General features: G+C 45.9%; 3 protein-coding genes across 3 annotated transcripts; 1 reads left to right on the top strand and 2 right to left on the bottom strand.

Moving 5' to 3' along the window:
• The first annotated feature begins 542 nt into the window (after positions 1-542).
• On the top strand, positions 543-1490 carry LOC123018541 (olfactory receptor 10Q1-like). Its single transcript, XM_044420753.1, has one exon. The coding sequence runs from the start codon at positions 543-545 to the stop codon at positions 1488-1490; it is 948 nt and encodes a 315-aa protein (XP_044276688.1).
• Positions 1491-10389: 8899 nt separating this feature from the next.
• LOC123018542 (olfactory receptor 6Q1-like) lies at positions 10390-11337 on the bottom strand. Its single transcript, XM_044420754.1, is given in 3 exon segments — positions 10390-10907; positions 10910-11024; positions 11026-11337. Coding segments are annotated over 3 exon segments (945 nt in total).
• An 11219-nt stretch (positions 11338-22556) lies between these two features.
• On the bottom strand, positions 22557-23486 carry LOC123018543 (olfactory receptor 11L1-like). The gene has a single exon (XM_044420755.1). It carries the CDS (start codon positions 23484-23486, stop codon positions 22557-22559), a length of 930 nt encoding a protein of 309 aa, XP_044276690.1.
• Between the last annotated feature and the right edge of the window lie 1363 nt (positions 23487-24849).

Genomic DNA, 24849 nt, shown 5'->3' on the forward strand with positions numbered 1-24849 from the left:
GTGGTGCAAGTGAGCCATGGCCACCCTTAAGGACTTTTGGGCTTCTTTGGGCTACTCTGAGTACAACTCAACTTGAACCTAACCCATGGTCTCTTTGAAGATTTTATGGGAAATTTTTGACTAAGTTTAAAACGTATTTGAAAGAAACAAAGGGACTGCTCTCAGCAGTATCTCATTAGGCTTAGAAAAGTTGGACGGGTTAGGACAAATAGGAACCGATACCAGTACAGCCACCTCAAAATGAAAATTGGAATATATCTTTAATAATGAGCATTCATTATCAAACTTGAAAAAGAACCATTCTAAGATGCCCTATGAGTAATATTTAAGGGCATATGAAAAATCTGATACAGCAGTAAATATAAGTGCTGGAAATAACTGATCCCCCTTCCTAGAGTCAGAGATCAGTACATATAGAGGAATAGTCCCAAACTAATGAATGTTTGGGCAGTATGAATAAACTACAAATGGGAAAATTATTTGCTCATGACATTCAAGGACTAGTTAATGCTTCTTTGTCTTATCAGAGGGGAGAAGACAAGATGATCCTAGGAAATCACAGTGTGGTGACTGAATTTGTGTTCCTAGCTTTCCCCAACAACAGACTGATCCAGGCCCTGGTCTTCACAGCCATGCTTCTGGTCTACATAGCCAATGTTTTAGGAAATCTGCTCATCATAGTAGCTATCTGGGAGCATCCCAGCTTGCATACTCCTATGTACTTTTTCCTGTGGTCTCTTTCCATAACTGAGCTCTGCTTTACAACATCTGTGATACCCCACATGCTGGTGAATATTTTACAAGAAGAGAAAAGCATCACTGTTGGAGGGTGTGGGGTCCAGATGTTCATCTTCATAGCCCTGGGCAGCACCGACAGCTTCCTTCTAGTGGCAATGGCTTATGATCGCTATGTCGCCATCTGCCACCCTCTGCACTACGCTCACATCCTGACATGGCAGAGATGTGTTTGGCTCGTGGCCATGGCACTGGCCCTGGGGGTGCTGTTGTCTATGGAAATTGCAGTCCTGATATTTCATCTTCCTTTCAATGGCTCCAACCAGATTGAACATTTTTTCTGTGATGTCAATCAGCTGCTGAAGCTGGCAAGTACCAGGACTGACTCGGAGGAGATTGCCCAGTTCGCTGGCAGCGTCCTTATCCTTTCCGTTCCCTTCCTGCTCATCGCTGTCTCGTACATTTGCATCATCAGAACAATCCTGCAGATCCCCTCAGCCAAGGGGCGGGTCCAGACTTTCAACACTTGCTCCTCCCACCTCATCGTGGTCTTGCTTCAGTATGGCTGTGGCTCTCTGGTGTACCTTCACCCTAAATCCAGACAGTTTGATAAGATGGATCAGCTGCTTTCACTGGTGTACATCTTTGGCATCCCCATTCTGAACCCCGTTGTCTACAGCCTGAGAAACAAGGAGCTCAAAGATGCCGTAAGAAAACTCGTGCTGAAGGGAAAGCTAGAAATGAGAGACAAGTAGTTCCTGCACTTCCTGAAAGTGTGTCTCTACACTTTCTCTAATGTGTAGCATTGAACGCAAATGGTGCATCTTATGATTGTTCCACAATATGCAGCTTCTTACCTCCACAGGCTGATGGAACTGGGGGAACACACAAAGTTGCCATGACACTATGTGGTGCGTTCTTTCAATTAAATGTCACAAGCAAACAAGGGGAAAGAAGCAAGGAGGGGTGGCGGTGGCAGCTGTGAATGAGCTCTAGCTCAACCATCAGGCAATTCTTGCTAACTTCACCTTATTTCAAGGTATGGCTGATGCATGTGCTTAAAATGCCGGTATCCATTTGGTGTGTATGGCACAGCCACAGGGCTGGGGAAACAGCTTCTTTAGGGAAGTCATGTTAGATAGCTTGGAGCAACGTCTTCCGGTGGAATTGTACTGCTGCAAGCTCCTCGCTTCCTCAAGTGGTTTACAGATCCAAGGACAGCATGACCAAAAACTGCTTTCCTTTGAGTGAGAGCACACTGGAGACCTATGACGTATGTACATTAATCGTTTCATTTACAAATAGAGATCAAAAGTGGAGACAAACAACAGCACACACACCTTCCCTGGGCTTTGGCTGCTTTCATGTGTCTCACGGGGCTTTTCTATCAGAAGCATTTATTGTGCACTCATCGTTCCCAACTCACAGTTGTTTATGGTTTCTTTAGACGACACTTTAACCCTCCTGGTTCACTTCATTGCCTGACAAAGACTTCGGTGGTATATCTGTGTGTGTATATATTTAGAGCAGTAAAAATGCAGTATTTGTTTGTGAAAGTGAAAGAAAAATTTTTTTGCATTTCTAAATTTGTGCTCTTCTGCTGTACCACATTGCCACCTAGAGGTCATGCAGCAGAAAGGGAAATGTTCCTCGTTTGATTCCGTAAATAGTGTGGACCAACAGCCAATTCACAGCCTTATGTAGAAAAACCAATAAGTCGCACTGTGGATGTATCAAGCACCATTAGTTAACAGAACCTCTGAAAAGGAGCATCAGCCAGACCTAAGGATACATCAGGAGGACCACACAGTGCTCCCAATCTTATATTTTCATTGTGGGACAAATACAGGGATGAAAACATTTGTAAAAGGAGTGTCAGTAAATTAACACCTATCTCTGATTCTCTCCCACAAACTGGGTGGGAGTTAATGAAGAGTCTATAATTAAGATTCTATGAAGGGATCGGTTAAGCAAGACCCCAGATTAAGCCCTACAAGGATCGGATCTTAGAAGTAGATGACTCTCTCTCTCTCTCTCTCTCTCTCTCTCTCTCTCTCTCTCTCTCTCTCTCTCTCACACACACACACACACACACACACACACACACACACACACCCCAAGCAGTTTTTAATAATAATTGCCTCAACTGGACTCTAAAATGGAAAGTGAGTTCAGGTGAATTTTAAAAATGGTGGTAGCACAGTCAGGAAAGGAAAATGCACAGGCAGACCTGTCTGACTGAGGAAGCTTCAGCTGCCTTCTTCCTGCTGCTGGTTCTACCCTGCACACACTCCCACCAGTCCAGCATTCACATCCCCTCAGCTGTTGTGGGACTGGAAGCATGCAAACTGCCTCCATCATAGAACAAACACTGCTAGATGTTCATGCAAACATTTGTATGAACGGGATGAAGGAACTTGCCTAAGCCATGGTCTTTGATGGAGCCATTCAGCCTTCATTTTCTGGTCCAAGGGAACCATTTGCATGTAAAGCAAGAAATGAGGACTGCATGCAATATATGTTGAATAAATGGTCAAATAAATAAAGAGCAAGTGGTCAAGTTCTCTAGGTTCATCATCATTTTGACAATGGTGGTAGTGGAGGAGGAAGATTTCCTTTGCCAAATGATAATTATGAACCTCCTGCTTTCCCAGATCAAGCTTGTTGAATACCTGGTAGTTTAAGAACAGAAGCTTTTTAAAACCTTAACTTATTACTGCAGGGATAGGTGACATAGTACCCACCCCAGATGTTTTGGACTGCAAAATTCTATACTCTCCAATGATCAGCAATTATAGAAGTGGTCATTTCTAACATCTGGAGGACATCAGGTTGCCTGCCTTGTGAATAAACTTAAGCAGGATAAACTGTTTTTCTCTGATCAGGAAGAGGGTGTGGTTATTTACTCTGTACTGCCCTGAGTATTGAAAGATTCCTAGACAACAGCATTTGTTTCCATTTGGACAATTGCCATTTATGGAATGCTGAGATCTGTGTGCTTACAAATATAGATGAGAAGCAAGGAGGAGCAGACAGGCAGTCATCCCATCTAGAGGGCTTCCAGATGAAGGCATCCTAGCACTCAGTCAGAGGGCTCCGTATAGGTACTGTCTTCACTTATTTAACGGATGTTCTGCCATATGATGGAAGAAGAGGTGGAAAAACACAGAAAAGCTATGAGTGGAAGATGAACCCTCCCCTCTGCAAAATTTCATGAATGAGGCATGGTTTGGGGGTGCTAAAAGCCTTGCCTGAAAGCTCCCCTAGCATGAGGGCTTCTCCCTACAAGGCATTGATTGTGCTCTCATGATCTCTCATCCACAATAGTTTGCAGCCGCTTTACGTGACATCCTCATCCTCCCAGAGTCTGTTTACTAAGCATCCTCGTGGCTTTTATCAGAATAAAGATGATGAGCTATTAAAGTGCTTGCATGCTATAAAACAGTACAAATGGTAGAGCATTTTCACGATTCTGCTCTACCACAATGCCACCTTGTGGTCATGTAACAGAACATGTAGAATGACAGGGAAAGAAAAACCTTGGAAGGAAAAAGACAGTAAAAGAGCCAGTGCTAATTCCACAAAGAATATGGAAGCAGAAGCTTCTCTGCCTTCTATAGGTTCTATTAACCAACGACAAGGCAGTGCTGTGGCACAGCTACAGATCTGCAGTGTCTCACAAGGCTTTTGTTTGGGTTTGAACTATGAGTGTGACTTTCCTCACACTCACACCTCACCACTACTACCACCATACTGACTGGAACACATGAGAGGCAATGACTTCATGAGAAGGCCCCACAAACGTCTATGGAGTGAAGCATCACAAGCGTACAAGAAATGTCTTGTGTTGGGAAGCCCTAAAGAACATAAAGAACTGCTTGATTATAGCTAGGAAAAATAACATATTGCACTCTGATTAAAACGTTTCCCATCCAGGGATTCAGTGCTGCTTCTTTTTCCATAAAATAAGTCCTGGGTCAGAGAGATCAATGCAAGAGTCACCTTGGATTTGGCACAAGGGAAACACATTACAATTATACTAATTAGATGGGATAACAGTTATTCTTAAAAATTCCAGTTATGTCCATGCAAGAGGAGTTTGGGGGGAGAAAAAAGTACTACAAGCTGAAACCTCAGGTTTCTAGAAAAGCCACTGCAGATAACCAACCTGGCTATTAGCACAGAAAAAATAGTATTTATCATGTATTCAGGAAGTCAAGAGGTGACCATTCATTACATGTTGTGGTAGCCATCTTGAACATTGCGGTGCAGATGATCCTTTCTATATGCTAAACTTACTTCTGGCCAGACACTATCCCATGACACCCAAGGTGCTTCCAGGTGAGGCATTTAGCACAGGTGGCTTCTGAGATGAGATGTTGCAAGGGGTCTACATATGGCTGTCCTCCACTTGGAGCTCTCTCCGTCATTTTTCCCTTACCACAGGAAATTCATTGCTGTGCCTTCTGGTTGTTAGCACTAGGAGTCCTCCATCTAGAAGCAGCTCAACTGCAGCAGTTTCTCTTTGAACTTCCAATCGCTCTCACGCATGCCAGCTGCAGGAATATCTTAGCCTCTGTCCTAGCTCATGAAAAAGAGGAAAGTTCATTGCCTAAAACAGGGTGGTCCAACTTTTCATATATCAAGGACTGCATGAGGATTCGACACAGAATCCTGAGGCCGCACAATAAATTACATTTCCATATCATAAATATATCATAAATATCATAAATGCTCACAATATATGTGATATACACAATTAGAGATCACAGGCAGCTCCTTCTCCAACGACAGCTGAAGCATAATGACCACTCCACTGGGGTGGCCCATCCCTTTCTTCCCTGTTTCTCCCACCCAGAACCCTCCCCCCATGTAACCCCCGAGCCCCTCCTTTCTTCTTGAAATTGGCACTCTGAGCCTCGTGCACTTGAGCCAACGAAAGTGGGATGGAACGGTGGCCTCAGGAGAGCTCACTGCAATCATGCCTGTGCCATCACTGGGATACGGATGTGCGGGGGAACAGGGGGGCTCCAAGTCGCAAGAGAAATGCAGAATAAGGTCTGGCGGGCCTCATGTGGCCCATGTGCTGTGTGTTGGACCACCCCAGCCTAGAAGCATGATCTGCTGATCTCAGTAACTTTTACTTCTACTATGTACTTTTCCTTGCCATTTGAAACTTAACATTCTGTGCCAAGTCAAGCTATCAGCTGAAAGGTCTTGCTATTTTCTTGCTAATACACATTTAATATTTTCTGGAATAAAGTGTACTTTTGTTTCAGGGTTGATATGATCCTTCATGTTTCAAAAGCTCCGATGCTCACAAAATCTGCAGTTGCTTGGAAGCATGCTACAAATGATTTAATGCAGAGGAGTAAAGCAAAATGGTTAGATCATCTTTTTAATACACATAAGAAAAATGCTCATGCACCGATGCCAATTCTTCCTAATTATTGTTAAAACCCAGGGATTTTGTGATTACCTGATGCTCAGAGGGGAAGCCGCTGCCATTGGAGAGGCTCAGTTCTCAAGCCATGCCTCTCTTGGTCACACCATGCAGCATTGAGGTACAGGTTGGCCCAGTTGTCTGGTATCTTGCTCGCCACGTGTGTGACAGGATGGAAAGGAGAAAGGCATAAGCTCAGTGGAGAAAGAAAACATTTCCCAGGGAAATTTGGTCAAGGCCAGCTCTGCTTAATTTTACCTTTAGTACTGAAGCAAAGAGATCAAAAGTCCGGGTGCCCCACATGCCGAAGAGTTTGAATGATTGTTGGAGAAAGCTCCCATTCATATGGAGGGGAGTAATTTCCAACCTCTGAGTGAGTCCACAAGAATTTAGATGTTCTTGCAAGGGGAGTGGCAATGGCAGAGGGCAATATGACAATGGACCAGTTAATGGAGAACTTGATAGCAAGTCATCAAAGGAGAAGAGACCTCATCCAGTCCTGCTTGCTTATGGAGAAAATGACTGTGGCATTTGGATGGGTTGCCCCTTGTTGGTGAGTTGAGTGCCTTCAGAGCTCTGGCAAGAGCTGGGAGCTCAAGGTGGTTGATGTTCATGGTTCACGTAGATCGGAGCTGAGCACAAAGAATGCTGCTCTGTTTCTCTGGATCTGCTTGGTAAGGGACTGGCAGTGGAGACAAACATCCATCCTGAGTGCCTCTCCAAGAGCAAGAAGGCAGCTGGAGTGTCCCTTGCTCAGTGGTATCTTCCTGCCCCAGTGAGCACCAGTTTTGAAGGGGGGCTTTGAGGTATGCAGCTGAAAGGGACAGTGAAGGAAAGAGAGGGGAAACCTGAGAGAAAATAGGAAAGAAAGAAAAAGGGAAGAGAAATGCACCAAATGCGGCACACTAAAAAGAACTGAGAGGCAGGTGGGAGCCATACTTAATGTGCAGAAGATGTGGGCATGACTCCTGCCTCACATTCGGTTTAGTGCTGGAATGTGCAGAAGGACTGTCCTGCGCAGGCTCATAAACCACCTGGCTGAGTCAAGGAGACCACAGGAAGGGCTGCAAGCTCAGCAGCCTCCCCCTGGCTTCCCTGGTTCTGTTTGCACTGCACACTGATGCTCCAGGGATGCCCGTTCCTCCGCAGGTTGCTCTTGGCCTGGTCTTTACAGATTCCTTTTCCACAAGCCTGGCCTAAGCTTGGAACTGTGGTAACAGCTTTCCAGGCTTACCACCACAGTAGCTATTCCCAGAAGTGGAGAGATTGCAAGCTCCGTGGCATATTGTTTTTTTTGCCATTGCTTGTTTTGTTTTCACGTGCATTGTAAATCCGCTTAGAGAATCCTGCTGGACTATTGATTAAGTGGATTATACATTCAATTATATTTAGAAAAACAGACTATGATGCTCACATATCCAAGCTGAAGTAAGTGTCTTCTGGGTCACTGAATGTCCCTCATCCCCCCACTCATGATTCTGAAGAGGGATGACCTCTCCATGAAGTTTTTCTCCACCATGTTGGCTTCACGTATGTAGCTTGCTGGCTATAGTCAGCTTATGATTTCTCAGCCTACCAGCTGCCCATAACTGTCAACAAATGCAGCAATTTGGCATTAGCGTGCTGGTTCTCTGGGTCTCCTTTGTGCTGCCCCATCTCAGTGCCACTAGAAAAATACATATTACTGTGGAGAATTTTGCCACCCTGGTCTCTGGGGCTGGTTTGCTGATGTGCCTCTTCTTCCCCAAGTGTGACCTCATTTTCTTATGACCCAAGAGGAACAAAAGAGTTCAGTGGCAGAGGAGGAAATCTCCAATTCAGTGCATTAAAAAAAGCAAGATTTTCATTTCAGTTAACAAATTATGCAAACTTCCCATTCTCAACCTGAACATGAATGAGAGTGCTTTTTTGCAAAGAAAGTCTGTGCATTCTGAAATTTGCCAGGGCACATAGAGATGCTTATTTTTTAAAGTGCACTTTGGAATGCCAATTTTAAAAAATGTATTTCCACAATTTAGTCAATGAAAGGAAAGTCCACCCCTTTGAAAATGATGCAAAGAAAAGCACACTTTTCCCCATTCAAAATGCTCTTTCCTCATTCCAACACACAAACAACACCAAAAACAGAAGAAAGATGGAAATAAGTAAAAGAGCTCCAAAGTGAAGTTTGCGACATTTCCCTGAGCTTGACCATCCCCAAATCTTTCATCTCTACCAATGAAACCTCACATATCCTCAAACATCCAAATGAAGAGCAGGTATATTTTGCATAAGTATTTTGTATCCCACTTCTCTGTTATAAACAAACACTCAAGTCACCTGACAACATTCAAAAGGAAATGCTACTTAAAATTAATTGAGATGGGGGCAGCGCATTAAAGGTCACAAAAATTCCAGGAAACGTAATTGGGCCCCCCTCTCCTCAGAGGTGTCTTCCCCTGCCCCCCGGGGGTGGGGGAGTCACATGGAAAAGAATAGGATCCCTCTCTCTACTATGCATGCACAATCAGAGCAGGTTCATCCACAGGGTTGGTACTGCTGATCTTGCCCCATGCAGAGGAGGAAGCAACGATGCTGCACACACCGATCCATTCTTGCAATATTAACGTTACATGAATGAAGGCCAGTTCCACTAGCAAGGAGACAAAGCCAATGGCATGATTCATGTTTCAGTGACCGAGTGCTTCCCAACAACAGGCTCTATGCAGACACAAAGCCCATGTGTGTGGTGTGCAGATACCACAAAGAACCAGATTTCACCAGGGAAGTTCTCTAGTAAGTGAGATGCAGGGAGGAAAAAGCACCTGAGGCCATGCAGACACATCCCTTGCCCTGAAAATGTACCTATTTAGATTTCTAGACAGCCATATCATAGCTCAGAGCAAGCAGCAACAGACCTGTGTTAGCCACTATTGATCATGGTTCTTTGCTTTTATTTCAAATATTTTGGTCCTAAGCAGGCCAAACCACCAAGGTCTGGCAGAACACAGACCCAACACTCTAGCTACGACCTCCTTCTTTAGATACCATTGTGCTTAGTTTAAACGGTGGTGAGTCAACCCTGTTGCGTCCACCGCCACTCTGTGCCAAGTGGGGTCTGGAGCCTCCATCCTTAGCACTGCCTTGATGGCACCACCATCTTCAGTAGTCCAATGAAGGAGAAACAAGTGGGATTGTTGTTATTATGTTCCTCTGTGGTCTAATAGATTTTTGGCTGTTCTTTTGACACTGATCATGTATGGATTGACTGAAGGGGTGCTTGCCCTTTAGTTCTGGCTTCCTTCAGGAAAGGAAAATGTGCTATAAATATTACATGAAATGTCTTCCTACCTGTGATAGATCCCATTTGTGTTCCCATGTAGATTCCCAGCGACCATGATGCCATGATTACATCCATATATGATTACATCCATATATTATGGATGTATATATTATACATGATTACATTATATGATTACATCCATATATGCCCAACCGCCCCTTGAGATCTGTGGGAGAGGCCCTTCTCCGGGAACCCTCCGTGAAAGAAATTAGGAGGGTAAGTACTTGGAGGAGGGCTTTCTCTGCGGTGGCGCCCAATCTATGGAATGTGCTCCCCAGAGAGGTCCGCCTGGCGCCGTCGTTATTTGTTTTTCGGCGCCAGGTGAAGACCTTTTTATTTAAACGTCATTTTAATTGTTAACAATATTTACTTATTTATCTGGCCAGGGCAACTTCTTTTCTTTTCTTTTATAACTTTTCTTTTATAACTTCTTTTATATCGTTTATATTTTTTATTTATTTTATATTATTAATTTTAATTTTATATTGTTATTTTTGTATTGTATTGTATTGTATTGTATTGTATTGTATTGTATTGTAAGCCACCCCGAGGCTTCGGCAAGGGGCGGCATAGAAATGTTCTAATAATAATAATAATAATGCCGACAATCTTGGGTAGACCACAAGCCAGTGAGATTGTTCCCCATCTACAAAAAAATGGACCTCAAAGGGAAAGGGTAACAACTTGCCTGTGGCTCCTTGGCCAAACTGGAACTTGGGACAAGATCCATATGTATTTATAAACCCTAGGAAGAGGATAAGTAAGGGGGCTATTAGGGGGCTACAAACTAGGTGACGATTTGTCCTGAGAGGACAAATTTATTCTGCTAACTCCCTGTCCCTGCCAATTAACTTGAATGTTTGATCTATGGTTGGTGTCATATTATAATCTACTTTCCCTTGAAAATGGCCCTGTGTAAGGCTCCCTTCACTTCTGTCTTCCTTAGACTGTAGATCAAGGGGTTGAGCACAGGAGTGACTATTGCATAAAAAACTGACACCACCTTATTGAAGTTGATAGAGGAGGCAACTTTAGTACGGACATACATGAAGAAAAGTGTCCCATAGAAGACAGACACCACCGTGAGGTGGCCAGTATAGGTTGGAAAGGCCCGGTAGCGTCCCACCAAAGAGTCCATCTTCAGCACTGTGGAGAGAATGAGGACATATGATACCACGATGACAAAGCAGGAAATCAGGAGCACAACTAAGGAGACCAGGAAGTCAACCGTCTCTTTCAGGGAAGTGTCAGTGCAGGAGAGAACAAGGAGTGGAGAGGCATCACAGAAGAAGTGGTCTATCGCACTGGGGCCGCAAAAGGTCAGCTGCGACATGAAATAGACAGGCAGTGCTGGGGTGAGAAACCCAACTAGCCAGGAGCCAGCTGAGAGGAGCTTACAGGGTCTCGGCCTGCCATCTCCTGGTAGCGCAGTGGTACACAGATCGCCTCGTAGCGGTCATAGGCCATGGCTGCTCACAGGAAGCATTCAGTGCTGCCCGAGAAGGTGAAGAGGTAAAGCTGGGTAAAGCTGGGTCAAGCAGGCAGGATAGGAGATCATCCTACCAGTGAGGGATCCAAAGCCAGACAGCATCTTGGGCACAGTGAGGGAGGTGTACCAGATGCCCAAGCACGAAAGGTGGATAAGAAAGAAGTACATGGGGGTATGCAGGCGCTTTTCTATTGCCACCGCTAGGACCAGGAAGCCATTCTCAGTCAGGGTCAGCACGTACATGAGCAAGAAGAAGGCAAAGAGAGGCATGTGCCCTTCATGTATGCCAGTAAAGCCCACCAGGACAAATTCCGTCACAAGAGTCCAGTTCTCATGAGGAGTCTGCATCTGGAAGAACCAACACAGAATTGTTAGAATGTGGTGACCAGGGGTCAGAGCAGAAGCCTTGTTCTAAACATTCAAAGACTTGAATACATGTTTTTTTTAAAAAATAAAACTATGCATGCACATATATCTGTATGTACACAGTTTCTGTGCTGACTTTGCACCAAAATGTGTCCATGAGAATGCACTGAGGATGTGGACAGAGCATTTAGCTTAATCTAGGGACAGTGGATACAAATTCCTACTCAACCATGAAGCCCACTGAGTAATCTTGAACCAGTTACTGTCATCTAAACTATGGATGGATAAAATGGACATAATCCCACAGATACACCCCTAAAAGATTATTATTATTATTATTATTATTATAACATTTCTATGCCGCCCCTTGCCGAAACCTCAGGGCGGCTTACAACATGATAAAATACATTGAAATACAATAGTACATAATAAATTACCATTAAATATAAAAATACAAAAAAATACATTGATTTACAAATACAAAATTAAAATTATCAGTATAAAATAAAAATATAGGAGGAGAAAGAGAAGGAAGAAGAAGTTGCCCAGGCCAGATCATATGTTTTAACAATTGAAATGATGTTTAAATAAAAAGGTCTTTACCTGGCGCCGAAAAACCAGTAACGATGGTGCCAGGCGGACCTCTTTGGGGAGTGAATTCCATAGGTTGGGCGCCACCGCAGAGAAAGCCCTCCTCCGGGTACTTACTCTCCTAATTTCTTTCATGGAGGGTTCCCGGAGAAGGGACTCTCCCGCAGATCTCAAAGGGCGGTCGGGCATATACGGACGTAAGCGCTCGTTCAGGTAGCCAGGACCCAAGCCGTTTAGGGCTTTGTAGGTCATAATCAACACCTTGAATTGGGCCCGGGCTTCAATGGGAAGCCAGTGAAGCTGATGGAGGACTGGAGTCATGTGAGCATAACGCCCCGTCCCCGTCAGCAACCTGGCAGCTCTATTTTGCACCAATTGAAGTGTTCGGACTGTCTTCAGGGGAAGCCCCACGTAAAGCGCGTTGCAGAAGTCTAGGTGGGAAGTCACCAGCGCGTGTGTCACCGTCGCCAGGCAGTCGTACTCCAGGTAGGGGCGCAGCTGATTAATCAGCCGAAGCTGAAGGAAGGCGTTCCTCGCTACTGCTGTCACCTGAGCTTCCAAAGAGAGCTCCGGGTCGAGGAGTACTCCTAAGCTGCGGACCTTTTCCCTAAGAGGGAGTGTTGCACCATTCAGGACCAGGTCAAATCCACCCTCTCCGAAACCCGATCCGCCAACCAACAGGACCTCCGTCTTGTCTGGGTTGAGTTTCAGTTTATTGGCCCTCATCCATTCCATTACCTCGGCCAAGCACCGGTTCAGCACAGCCACTGCCTCACCTGGATTAGTGGAGAATGAGAGGTAAAGCTGGGTATCATCAGCGTATTGATGATTCCGCAGCCCACACCTCCTGATGACCTCTCCCAGCGGTTTCATATAGATGTTAAATAGCAGAGGGGATAGAATGGAGCCCTGTGGTACCCCATGGCATAGCTGCCATGACGTAGAGACATGGTCCCCCAGCACTACCTTCTGGAATCGACCGTCGAGATAGGAGCGGAACCACTGCAAAGCAGTGCCTCCAACCCCCAATCCCGCAAGTCTATCCAGAAGGATACCATGGTCGATGGTATCGAAAGCCACCGAGAGGTCCAGAAGAACCAACAGGGATGTACTCCCCCTGTCCTTCTCCCTGCACAGGTCGTCGTACAGGGCGACCAAGGGAGATTCAGTACTGTACCCGGGTCTGAAGCCGGACTGAAAAGGATCCAGATAATCAGTTTCATCCAAGAGTGCTTGGAGTTGTCCCGCCACCACTCGCTCCAACACCTTGCCCAGAAACGGGATGTTGGCCACAGGTCTATAGTTAGTGGCCATCTCTGGATCCAGTGACGCTTTCTTCAGGACCGGTCATATTACCGCCTCCTTTAAAGGGGCAGGCACTCGACCCTCCCTCAGAGAAACGTTAACCACTTCCAAGATCCAGGTCCCAATCCCGTGTTTGGAGTTATTTATTAACCAAGACGGGCAAGGATCCAATAGGCAAGTGGTGGGACGTACTCTTCCAAGCACCTTGTCCACATCATTGGGCCGCAAAAATTGAAATTCCTCCAGTAATTTTGGACCAGACGGTGGCATTGGCGACTCCTCAGAGACCTCTGATTCATTAGTGGAGTCCAGCTCGTGACGAATCTGAGCGATTTTCTCCCTGAAATGCCTGGCAAAGTCGTCACAGCAGGCCTTTGAGGGTGGCATCGGATCTTCCTTAGGACCCAGGCGAACCAGGCCTTGCACCACTCGAAAAAGCTCCGCTGGACGGCATTGTGAGGAGGCAATGGAAGCGGAAAAAAACTTCTTTTTCGCCGCCTTCACCGCCACAGCATAGGCCCGATAGTGGGCTCTCAAGTGTGTTCGGTCAGATTCATCCCGTGATTTCCTCCACCTACGCTCTAGCCGTCTCCCAGCTCGCTTCATCGCCCGTAATTCAGGTGTATACCAAGGGGAAGAGCGGACTCTGCCCGGTGGGAGAGGACGCTTAGGAGCAATCGTGTCCACAGCCCTGGTCATCTCTCCGTTCCACAGTTCGACCAGAGCCTCGACAGGAGCACCAGTCTTGTCAGTCGGAAACTCCCCCAGGGCCCCCAGGAATCCATCCGGATCCATCCGGCTCCGGGGGTGGGCCCATACAATCGGGTCCGCACTCTTATAGAGGGAGAGGCCGCTCTCAAGCACAAACCTCACCAGGAGGTGATCTGACCATGACAGGGGAGTCAAACATAAGTTCTTCACCCTCAGGTCATCCTCTACCTGCCCCATCGTGAATACCAGGTCCAGAGTGTGCCCACGTTCATGGGTAGGGCCAGTGACGTGTTGAGACAGGCCCATGGCCGTCATAGAGGCCATGAAGTCCTGAGCCGCCCCGGTCAGTCCAGACTCGGCATGGAGATTGAAGTCCCCCAGGACCAACATCCTGGGGGTCCTCAACACCAGATCCGAGACGGTCTTTGTCAGCTCAGATAGGGAGACTGCTGGGCAGAAAGGTGCACGGTACACCAATAGAATCCCCAATCTGTCTCGTTCGCCCAACACCAAGTAGAGGCACTCCAGCCCTGGTCTCAAAGGGACCGGAAGGCCCATGAGAGAGATGGAGGCTCTGTAAACCAACGCGACTCCCCCTCCCCTCCCTTCTGGGCGTGAACAGTGTTGAACCAGATACCCGGGCGGGCACAATTGGGAGAGGGCAACATCCCCTCCCTCTCCCGCCCAGGTCTCCGTTATGCAAGCCAGGTCGGCCCCCTCATCCACAATCAAGTCATGGATGAGGGAAGATTTATTATTGATCGACCTGGCATTGAGCAGCAGCACCGTCAGACCCGAGGGATGGTTAACAAGGCTACCTGGCGCCCTCTGGTTGGGGGCAGGATCAGAAGGAGGGACAGGTGCCAGCCATCTGTCCATCCTTCTTCTACGTGGACACGTTAAGCCCCTATTGTTGTAACGACCATTGCCCGTGACCACGCCAATAGCAGCCCCCGTGGGTTCCCCAGGATATATAAACGTCGACATGGCCAGGAATGACTCAAAGCACTGATTAAAGCAGGGTAAGATTATAAAGTAGGTCAAAGGAGGAGAAAAAGAACGATAAAAAGAAAAAAGAAAAAGAAAAAAAGAAAAAGGGAATCCTTCCTCTTCCCTGAGAATCAGCAGTAGGCAAGCCTATTTCAACAAGAGTCCATGGCCAGCCCAGCCCCCCTCTCGTCCCCCCGAACGGCACCCCAAACAGCGGCGACCCCTTTGGTCGCCGCCCTTCGGCCGCCGGCCCCGGCCGTTGCCGCGGCTTTGACTCCGCAGGGCGCCTCCGAGACCCGCCCCGTCGCGCACCGCGCGCGCCCGATCACCTGGGCCGGCGGGCGGCGCTCTCCGGCGCCGCGTGAGGCCGCGCTGGCCGGTGGAGCTGGCTGCCGTCGAGGTCGCAGCCGCGTGCGTCTGCCTGCATTCGCTTGCCCGGGAGCGGCATGATGCTGGAGGTGGGCGGAAGCGTCTCTTGCAGTGCGGGGTCGGTGTTTCCTGCCTGGGGGGCCGTTCCCTCCTGGCCGTTGCCGCGGCTTTGACTCTGCAGGGCGCCTCCGAGACCCGCCCCGTCGCGCACCGCACGCGCCCGATCACCTGGGCCGGCGGGCGGCGCTCTCCGGCGCCGCGTGCGGCCGCGCTGGCCGGTGGAGCTGGCTGCTGTCGAGGTCGCAGCCGCGTGCGTCTGCCTGCATTCGCTTGCCCGGGAGCGGCGTGATGCTGGAGGTGGGCGGAAGCGTCTCTTGCAGCGCGGGGTCGGTGTTCCCTACCTAACTACAGAGTTGCCTTAAAAAGAACGTAGTGGCACAAGTTCTCACGGTATTCCAAGCAATTTATATTATGCATTTTAATTCCGACAGGCACGTCCAATCCAAACAATGGGTTTTGCAAGCAGTGCAAATGGATTGCCCAAAGAGCAATGAGGAGGGTTCGCTGGGCCCTCTGGAGGGGTGCAGCATGTAGGAAGTGAGAAATGGAAGAAGTCTTGTTGCAGGAGCAGAAGGCTGCGTACACAACAGTCAACATCACCTTCTGCCTGATTTTTCAGGATTCTAGGGACAAAACAGGAACAATTGAAATTTTGTTACTAGAGTTCACACATAACTCTCCCACACACATGCACACTAATGTATGTGTGTGCCAAAATAATGTGATGGAACATATTGCAAATATTTAACTATAAGCATGATTAAACTGCAAATGTTATTGCAAACCAATAAACTCTTCCAATAGAGAGGGCAAGTCAGCTGGGAGATGCCCTACCTGGAATCACAGTCACCCACAAGCCACATTTGTTTTGCAGGTAAGAACGGGTTCCACTGGCAACCTCTGCATTGATCCATACCAAAAGCACCATATAGCTGTCTTATGCTGGAACTCAAACATCAGAAGCTTTATTTATAACACTTGTTTTTATGGTGCCACAAGACCTTGGCTGCTTTGCTGCAAACAGGCTACCTTGTGATGGCTGGTAAATCCTTCCTTACAGCTGGTAAGCTGGCTAGGTGACCTTCTGGGTTCTTCCACTTCTGTGTGGTTCTGTGATGTTGCCTTCTGTTCCAGATTTTACCGTGCCTGCCATACTGAAATATAGGCTTGCCCTTTGTCAGCATGACTCATGACCCATCCCAAAGCAGAATATTGCTATCCTCTGGAATATCGCTGTGGTCTGACTAAGGACAAGTGCAGAATAATGCTTAAACTGTGTTTGTCTCCAGCATACTTCAACATCAAAGGAATATTATTTTTATTATTATTATTTAAAACATTTCTATGCCGCCCCATCACAATAAAGCCTCAGGGCAGCTCACAAAACATCAATAAATAACAATACAATAAAACCCCAATACAATAAAACCCCAGTGCAATAAAACCTCAGTGCATTCTCGGCTAAAAATTAAAAAAACACCCTAGTTAAATAAATAAATTAACAATTAAAATAAGTTTTAAATAAACAGGTCTTAGCCTGGCACCAAAAAACAAATAACGATGGCGCCAGGCAGACCTCTCTGGGGAGCGCATTCCATAGATTGGGTGCCACCGCAGAGAAAGCCCTCCTCCGGGTACTCACCCTCCTAATATCATTCACGGAGGGTTCCCAGAGAAGGGCCTCTGTTGCTGATTTCAAGGGGCAGGAGGGCATATATGGGTGCAAGCATTCTTTTAGGTATGGTATGACAAAGTATATATGGGATTGCAGTGGGGTTGGATGTTCCTGTGTCTTAAGACAACTACCTTTAGAGACCAGAGAGAACTGACCCAAGTTACTGTATTACCTCCTCCTACTTCATAGTTTCAGGCACCTTCCACTCTCCCTGAATGTAATCCACTCTTGGACCAAGGTCCACATTACGAGCATCACATTAAGGTCTTTTAAGGGAGGTTAGCAGAGGTTACCACTGCATGAGTAACCTGTGAAAAGCAACTCAGCACACAGATCAAGCCCTTTTTTTCCTGTGCCAAAATAATGAGAAAGACAAATCGCACTTCGATGACTTGAAGAAATGTTCAGATCAACGTGATGACAGGTTGCATGGCTTCCACTTCCTGGCCACAACAGTTGTATCCAGACTTAGAAAGAAGACAAGACAAAAGGGTCCAGTAGCAACATCCAACCTGGCAACTGCCTAGATTCCCTAGAATCAGTTGACCTTCTAGGCTAGCGACAGTACTCACCATCCCCACTTCCATGATCCAGCTGCCCAGCTCTGCCTGCCTTGCTCTTCTCCTGCTGACAAGAAGACCTGAAATGGCCTCCTGTCCTTCTTTAACAACGCTGCCTCCCAGTCATCAGTGCTGGATGACCTTGGACCTCCAAGGACAGACGATGCCCAGAGCAATTGTGAGAGTGTTGCACAAGCATCCCTGTCACCCTGACTGTGTGGAACAGAACCACCTATAGATGGCAGCAGCTGTCTAATGAGCACCTGGGGAATACCAAGGCACACAGGTGAGATGCAGGGGGAGGCAGTGGGCACACGTTTGCTGGGTTCCAGCAACTGAACAAATCCATGTGCTTAAGGAGCCCAAAAATACAAAATCAGCAGATATATTTGTTGTTGTGATGTGCTGTCAAGTCATCTTTGACTTACAGCTACCCTATGAATGAGGGCCCTCCAAAATGTCCTGTGTTTGACAGATCTGCTCAGCTCATGTAAACACAAGGCTGTGGCTTCCTTTATGGAGTCAATCCATCTCATATTTGGTCTTTCTTTTCTTATTCTACCTTCAATTTCCCCTAGGATTATTTCCTTCCAGTGAGTCTTGCCTTCTCATGATGCTCCCAAAGTTTCGTCATTTTTGCTTCCAGGGAAAGTTCTGGTTTGATCTAGGGCCCATTTGTTTGTCCTCCGTTCAGTCATTCACACAGCTCTCCTCCAGCACCACGTTTCAAACACACCCTTTTTCTTCCTGTCTGCTTCTTTCACTATCCAGCTTTCATACTATGCGTAGCCACCAGGAAAACCACAGGGTGCATGAGCGCAGACTTACTCCCCAGTGAAACGGCCTTATACCTGATGATCTTGTCTAGTTCCTTCATTGCTGCTCTTCCAAGTCTCTGGCTTCTTCTAATTTCCCGGATGGCTGCAACATCCATGTGAATTGATGATGGAGCCAAGCTATGCAAAATCAACAGATGTACAGAGGCTGTCGCTTGGGTTCAGAAATTAGTACAGCTTGTGCCCTTCACTGAAGTACAGCATGGGTGTTGAGCCGCATGCCTGTCAGTCAATTGCCTCTCCACATTCCCACTCCCCTTCCTCTGGCCATGCCTTCTTTCCAACCATGTTCGCAATTTTCCCCATTCAAAAAGGTTGAAGTGCCTCTACTAAAGCTTCATTTCTGGCAGTAAGAAATTTAAGGTACAATTGCCTGGGGGCTTCTTTGTATTTTTGAACATTTTGGCCTTGCCCCTTTTTGTCTGCAGTCCTATCCGCCTCTGGAATGTAGCCCAAGAGATTCTCTGGCTTTGGATTCAGCCCTCAGGCAGAAAGAGGCTCTGCATCCTTGTGGGCTCCTGAATTCAGAGTCTTTGGCTCAAAGAACCAGTTTGCATATGCATCTATTATAAAGGAGGAAGCTGCCATTTGCTCACTCATAGCAGTGGCCCATCTAGCCAAATACTGCTTAAACTAGCCAGCCAATGATCCCAGCCGGTGGTATCTCAGGCCTCTTTCTGGGGCAGTGCCAGGAACTGAGCATGCAGAGATGTACTTTGTCAATGAAATTTGTCCAGCTCCCTGCAAACACATACATAACTAGATCGGTAATCATTTGGTGGCTTGCACATTGAATGTATAGATACCATTAAAAAGGACTTCTGAGAGGAAATACGGAGATGTTCTCTGGGTGTCTTCTCCACCAAGGCTTATGCAAGAACCACATTTGATGCCGCATGCTTATCATCTGATAACAGCAGAGCCAGATGTTTGTTCAAAGAGGAACCTCTTCACTTGGCTGCAGCACACAAATAATGACAATTACCGTCTGAAGGCTGAGAAATATGGGATGCTTTCGGAACGGAAGGATGTGGGAAGAGCCCTGCTGGATCAGACTCAGGGTCCATGTAGTCCAGCATTCTGTTCACACACCTGCAATCCATTGTCCGCAGGTACTTCACTAGGAGGGCATGAGCATAACAGCATCCCCCCACCCATGTTCCCCAGCAACTGGTGTACAAGTGCATGCTGCCAGCTGAACTTTAGCCAGATTTGAAGTAAAATTCACAGCCAGTTTTGCTGGTTTCTATTGTGGACTGGAGAGGCAGAAATGTTTTGGATTGCTCCTGATACCCGCTGAGTATAGCAAGTCCTTCAATCCACATGCTTAAAATTCTCATGAAGGTTCTTCTTCTATTAACTTTTTCCCTTTTCTGTTCCTAATGATAATGGTGAAACTAAGCTTTCTGTTTGATTCATGCTTTTTCTGGGTTTCAGATGCACAGTTAATACATGTTTAAACCTTTCTTTACAAATGTAAGGACTAGAAATCTGATGTTCTTTTTGGTTCGGGGACAGCAACATGTGGAAAGCCATACAGAGAACTTAGCATGGTCCAAATAGCCACACAGTCCAACAGCCACTTACGACAGATCAATCTGTGTAGCCCAGAAGAGTATCATCAGATGCTTTATGATAGGTGCTTTTTCAGCAATGGCTCCAAGTGACTCATGCAAGTAAGTCAAACTGTTCTTCTGGAGCAAGCAAAAAACCTGGGTCACCTCCCAATCTGATCTGGAGGAAAATACTTTCCAGCCCATGGCAGAGGTAAGATCTTAAGAGCAACCCAAGAAAGTTGCTACTGATTTCAGCTCTATGGCACCCGCTTATTTAATTGCCACCAGGCCAGTCTGTTGCATCCTACAACTAGAAGTACCTGCTGGAAATATTGCAGTGTGCGCCACCTGTGAGGCTACAGCCTCCACTGACACCATTAGCCAAGGTTAATTCGTAACCACATCAGCAGTTGTCATGCTTACTGTAAAAGGCACTGAAAGAAAACAAACTGCTTGAAGCAATGTATTTTTACAAACTTATTTGTAGGGCAACATGGAAAACATTCAGACAGTAGGGATATGTAACTGAAAAGCTTGCTGTCTGATCTATCTTTTCATCTCGGTGGTTCAAGAGGAAAAAAATATATCATTTGATTCATGTGGACTCCTATGATCTCCTCAAAGTCTCTTGAAGACAATGGCAATCAGCAATTTGTTTAAAATATGGTCTCCCATTAATAGAAATGGATACTAGCCCTTTAGCATTAGAATGGAGAGACAAACCACAAATAAGGCAAGGCAACTCCAACAAAATCAGTTCACAGGTTTAAGGAAAAGGAGCAGCCCCTTCTCATTATGAGCCAACCTTTCAAGCTATGCAATAATTCATGGGGAAAAGATTTACAAGACTGAAAATATTTTGGGCTTGATGGGGAAAGTGCTGTTATCTCTAGTAGTCTGTGTCATGTGATAGAGATGCTTGCGGCTGGATCTTTTATCTGTTGGCTGTGCTCAGCTGTGCCCTTGTCCCCTCAAAGGCACCTGTTAACTTCGCTTTGACAGAAACTGAGGAAAATGTGGGCACAGAACAATGAGATACATTGTGTCTTCAGAGCTAACTAAATACTGAAAGTGGAATGTTTTCCCTTATACCATTTTTGGGGGAGGTTCTATAACAGAGCACATACTCAGCCCCCAGGTTCAGTTTCCAGGTTCAATTTCTGGCACCGCCAATAGAATGACCAGGTAGAAAATTATGGGGAAGTATCAGCTAATTAAGTAACCTCATTGCTGTGAGTTTAGAAGAAGCTGTTACCTCTGCTACAGAACAACAGAAAGTCCCGCATTCCTCATGATTTGACTTGGGCTTGGACAATCAGGACACTTGACTTTGAAATCAGATCTCCAGTTTTAATTACCACCTACCATGGCAGCAAATGGCCATTTATGCTGCATACACCCTGTGTACGCACAACCCAGTAGGAAACTAGGTTCTGTGGCATCCAACTCCACAGTGAGAAGAATTTTAACCACACCACAGCCTCACCACATTTTAATCAGGAGCAAGGAGCCTCCTGTTAAGGTTTTCCTCGCCATCTTTGCCAGGCACAACAGGAAACTGGCTTCCAGCCCCTGTTCTCTGTAGACCTTTCAAGCTGCGCATCACAATCGGCAGAGAAGCAAGCGCTGCTGTTGGACCTTGTCAGTTCTGATTGCAGAGAGAAGGATTTGTGTGATCACATGCATACACATACAAAGCCCAGCACGTAGAAAACTGGTGTATCTGTAAGAAACCAATGCCAGAACCCTCTTCTTGTCATGCTATTTGCCCGTCACAGATATGGATAGATACCCAGGCGTCACCAGAGCAGCATGCAGGAATCTAGTGCCCTTCTACAACCTGAAGCAATAAAGTCCAGCAAACCAGGAGCATCTGCTTCTGCTGACCTTATATCCGAATCAGGGGCCCAAATGCTATTCCCATTACTATGGTGCTTTATCGGTTTGCTTCTGGTCGCCTACTAGCATCACTGTAAGTTTTCCATCCCTATTACATTGTGTGCACTTCTTGGTAAATCTGAGCTGTTTTAGTGGCCATGTAATACAAATTTATCAGAAACATTTCATGGAAAGGAGATATTCATACTGCAGAAAAGATAAGTATCTGCAATTTGGCTTCGTTGTAGCATCTGTCACTGCAACAACACGTGCTGGTAATATGCTTGTTGAAATTAGTCTTAGGTTATATTCATGGCCCATTAGGAAAAAATGAGTTTTAATCCCAACTAAATTTTATTTTTTTATTTAGCCAGTCAGCTTACAAACATTAAGCATGAAACAAGCATTTGTCTTACGAGTACAATATTCCTTGGAGAAAATTCAGAGATGCACACTTTCAATGGATTGCATGCATCCAACACCTGTGTGCTGAAATTCATGGCAATGAAAGGCAGCCTTCCCAACCTTATACCCCTCTGATATGTTGGGCTGCAATTCCTACAATTCACAGTCAACATGGCTGGAATTATGGGAGGAGTCATCCAGCACATCTGGAGGGATGCAGGTGTGCGAAGGCTACAGTGAAGAGAGCGTCTTCTCTCTGCCTCAGTCATGTGCTCTTCACCTGGCTGAGCACCTTCCTTAAGGCTCTTTTCACATCTTTGTTCCTCAGGGTGTAGATGATAGGATTCAGCACTGGAGTGAGGACGGCATAGAACACGGATACAACTTTGTCAGTCTCAGAAGCCTGGCCAAAACGAGGGCAGAGGTACATGAAGATGACCGTGCCGTAAAAGATAGTGACCACCATGAGGTGGCTGAAACATGTGGAAAAGGCCTTGTGTCTTCCCGAAGCAGATGGGATACGGCAGATAGTAGAAACAATCAGGGCATAAGAAATCAAAGTCAGAATGAACGACAGGAGCACAATCACTGCTGAGACCAGGAAGACTACTGCCTCGGCCATGAAGGTGTCACCAGTCGACAGCTTGATCAAGGGTCCTGTGTCACAGAAAAAGTGGTCCAGTTGGTTGCTACTGTTGAAGGGGAGCTGGGAGATGAAAGCTATGGGTAAGAAGGGCGTCAGGAAGCCACTCAACCAGGACCCCAAGGCTAGGGAAATGCAGGCATGGTTGTCCATGAGTACTGGATACTGCAGGGGGTGGCAGATGGCTAAATATCGGTCAAAGGCCATGGTGGCCAGGAGGAAGAATTCCGTGGTGCCAAAGAAGAAGAAGAAATACATCTGAGTAAGGCATGTCCAGAGGGAGACGGCATGGGGGCCAGTGAGGAAGTCCCCCAGAAGCCGGGGGACCGTGACTGAGGTGTAGCACATCTCTAAGAAAGAGAAGTTGCTTAAGAAGAAATACATTGGGATGCGCAGGCCGATGTCCATCTTTGAGATAAGAATGATCAAGGCATTGCCAAGGAGTACAAAGAGGTAGACCACCAAGAAAGTGATGAACAAGAGGAACCGGAATTCTTGGAGCTCAGGGAAACCCAGCAGGATGAACTCAGGAGCTGAAGTGCCATTCAACATTTTCATAGTGTTCAACAAATATAAGCAGACAGAGACAATAGCTGGGGAAACGAGAATGAGGGAAGCAAAGAAAAATGTATGGTTGTTAAAGATACCCCAGGCAGGAAAAGAATCCAACATTCATGTTTAAATGAATAATTCAAGGACATTTGAGTACACTTTGATTTTCTTCTATTAAAACAAAGCATCCTGAGCTCACATTCATAATTCTGTCCCTGTTACAAGAAAAAGTACAGGCTTCATTCACAATATGTTGTACAGAATGAAGTCAAGTCAATTGGCTTTCCAACCACTTAGTAATGCTGACTGTATGCATGTATGTCTAAATCACCGTTCACCATAGTCTGCATTCTTTCCAGAGATGGGTTAAAGGTAGTCACTCAAGAACTGGACAAATACTGGAGCGTTCTCAAGAGCAGTCCAACAGCTCTCCAAAGGACCAGGGTTAGATTGTGTGTGTCAGCTCTAAATTAAGATTAATTCAATAACCCCAAACCTACCTATGATACAACCCAAGTTCCCTGCAGGTAGCCAGAACTCACCGAAGCCTCCACACTGAACTCCTTATTCAGAGCTTTGAAGTAAAGAACTTCCATTGTTCATTGAAATAATTCCTTCTCCAGGCTTGATATTTGATTTCATGTAGCAGTTTCCCAGATGGCTGGAATATATAGAAAGAATTGGAGGACAGAGAGGAGTTCTAAGAAGAATCAAACACAACATTCTAAGATGGAGAAATTGAGACATGGCAGTAGGTCGACATAATTAAGTGAACTGAAATACACAAGCTGGCTAGAGAGGAAAGGTAGAAAAAGTCGGAAAAACACATGCCTCCAAAATAATACTTATTAATTAAAAACAAAAGAAACAACCCAATAACCTGCAGGTAGTATTAACAGCTTTACTTTATGCCACGCCGTGTCATTTTATGTGAATATGTTCTGATGCTATGAACATAAATTCATAGTATGCACACATTTAATTTTGGTAAAGTCTTTATTTGGGTAAAATCAAATGCTTAATTTATTCTGAACTATTTTTAAAATAATGGAAATAATCCTGGGAAACAAAACCCCTTAGAGATCAAAACCTCCATTCACATATTTGGAATCAATTCCAGCCAATCTCCTTTGTTTTTCCATGCTTATTTCAAAGGCTGGAATTTCCAGAACATACAGAAGCAAGTATTCCATTTTCTTGCATGCACACATAATTTTTCTCCAAATGTTCTCCTGGGTCAAGGAAAGTAAAGCACAGAATGGGGTGTTGGTTCAAGCTAAAGAAACAATCAAATTATATAACCAGAAACAATTATACTATATATTTTGCAGCTGAAATCATACATGACACACGTCTTTTCCCG

This window comes from Varanus komodoensis, unplaced genomic scaffold, assembly GCF_004798865.1.
Source record: "Varanus komodoensis strain SLA01 unplaced genomic scaffold, ASM479886v1 scaffold110, whole genome shotgun sequence".
Taxonomy (NCBI): domain Eukaryota; kingdom Metazoa; phylum Chordata; class Lepidosauria; order Squamata; family Varanidae; genus Varanus; species Varanus komodoensis.

Bases quoted from the DNA above. Each gene is read 5' to 3' on its own strand.
- LOC123018541 (XM_044420753.1), top strand. From the start codon at position 543: ATGATCCTAGGAAATCACAGTGTGGTGACTGAATTTGTGTTCCTAGCT.
- LOC123018543 (XM_044420755.1), bottom strand. From the start codon at position 23,486: ATGTTGAATGGCACTTCAGCTCCTGAGTTCATCCTGCTGGGTTTCCCT.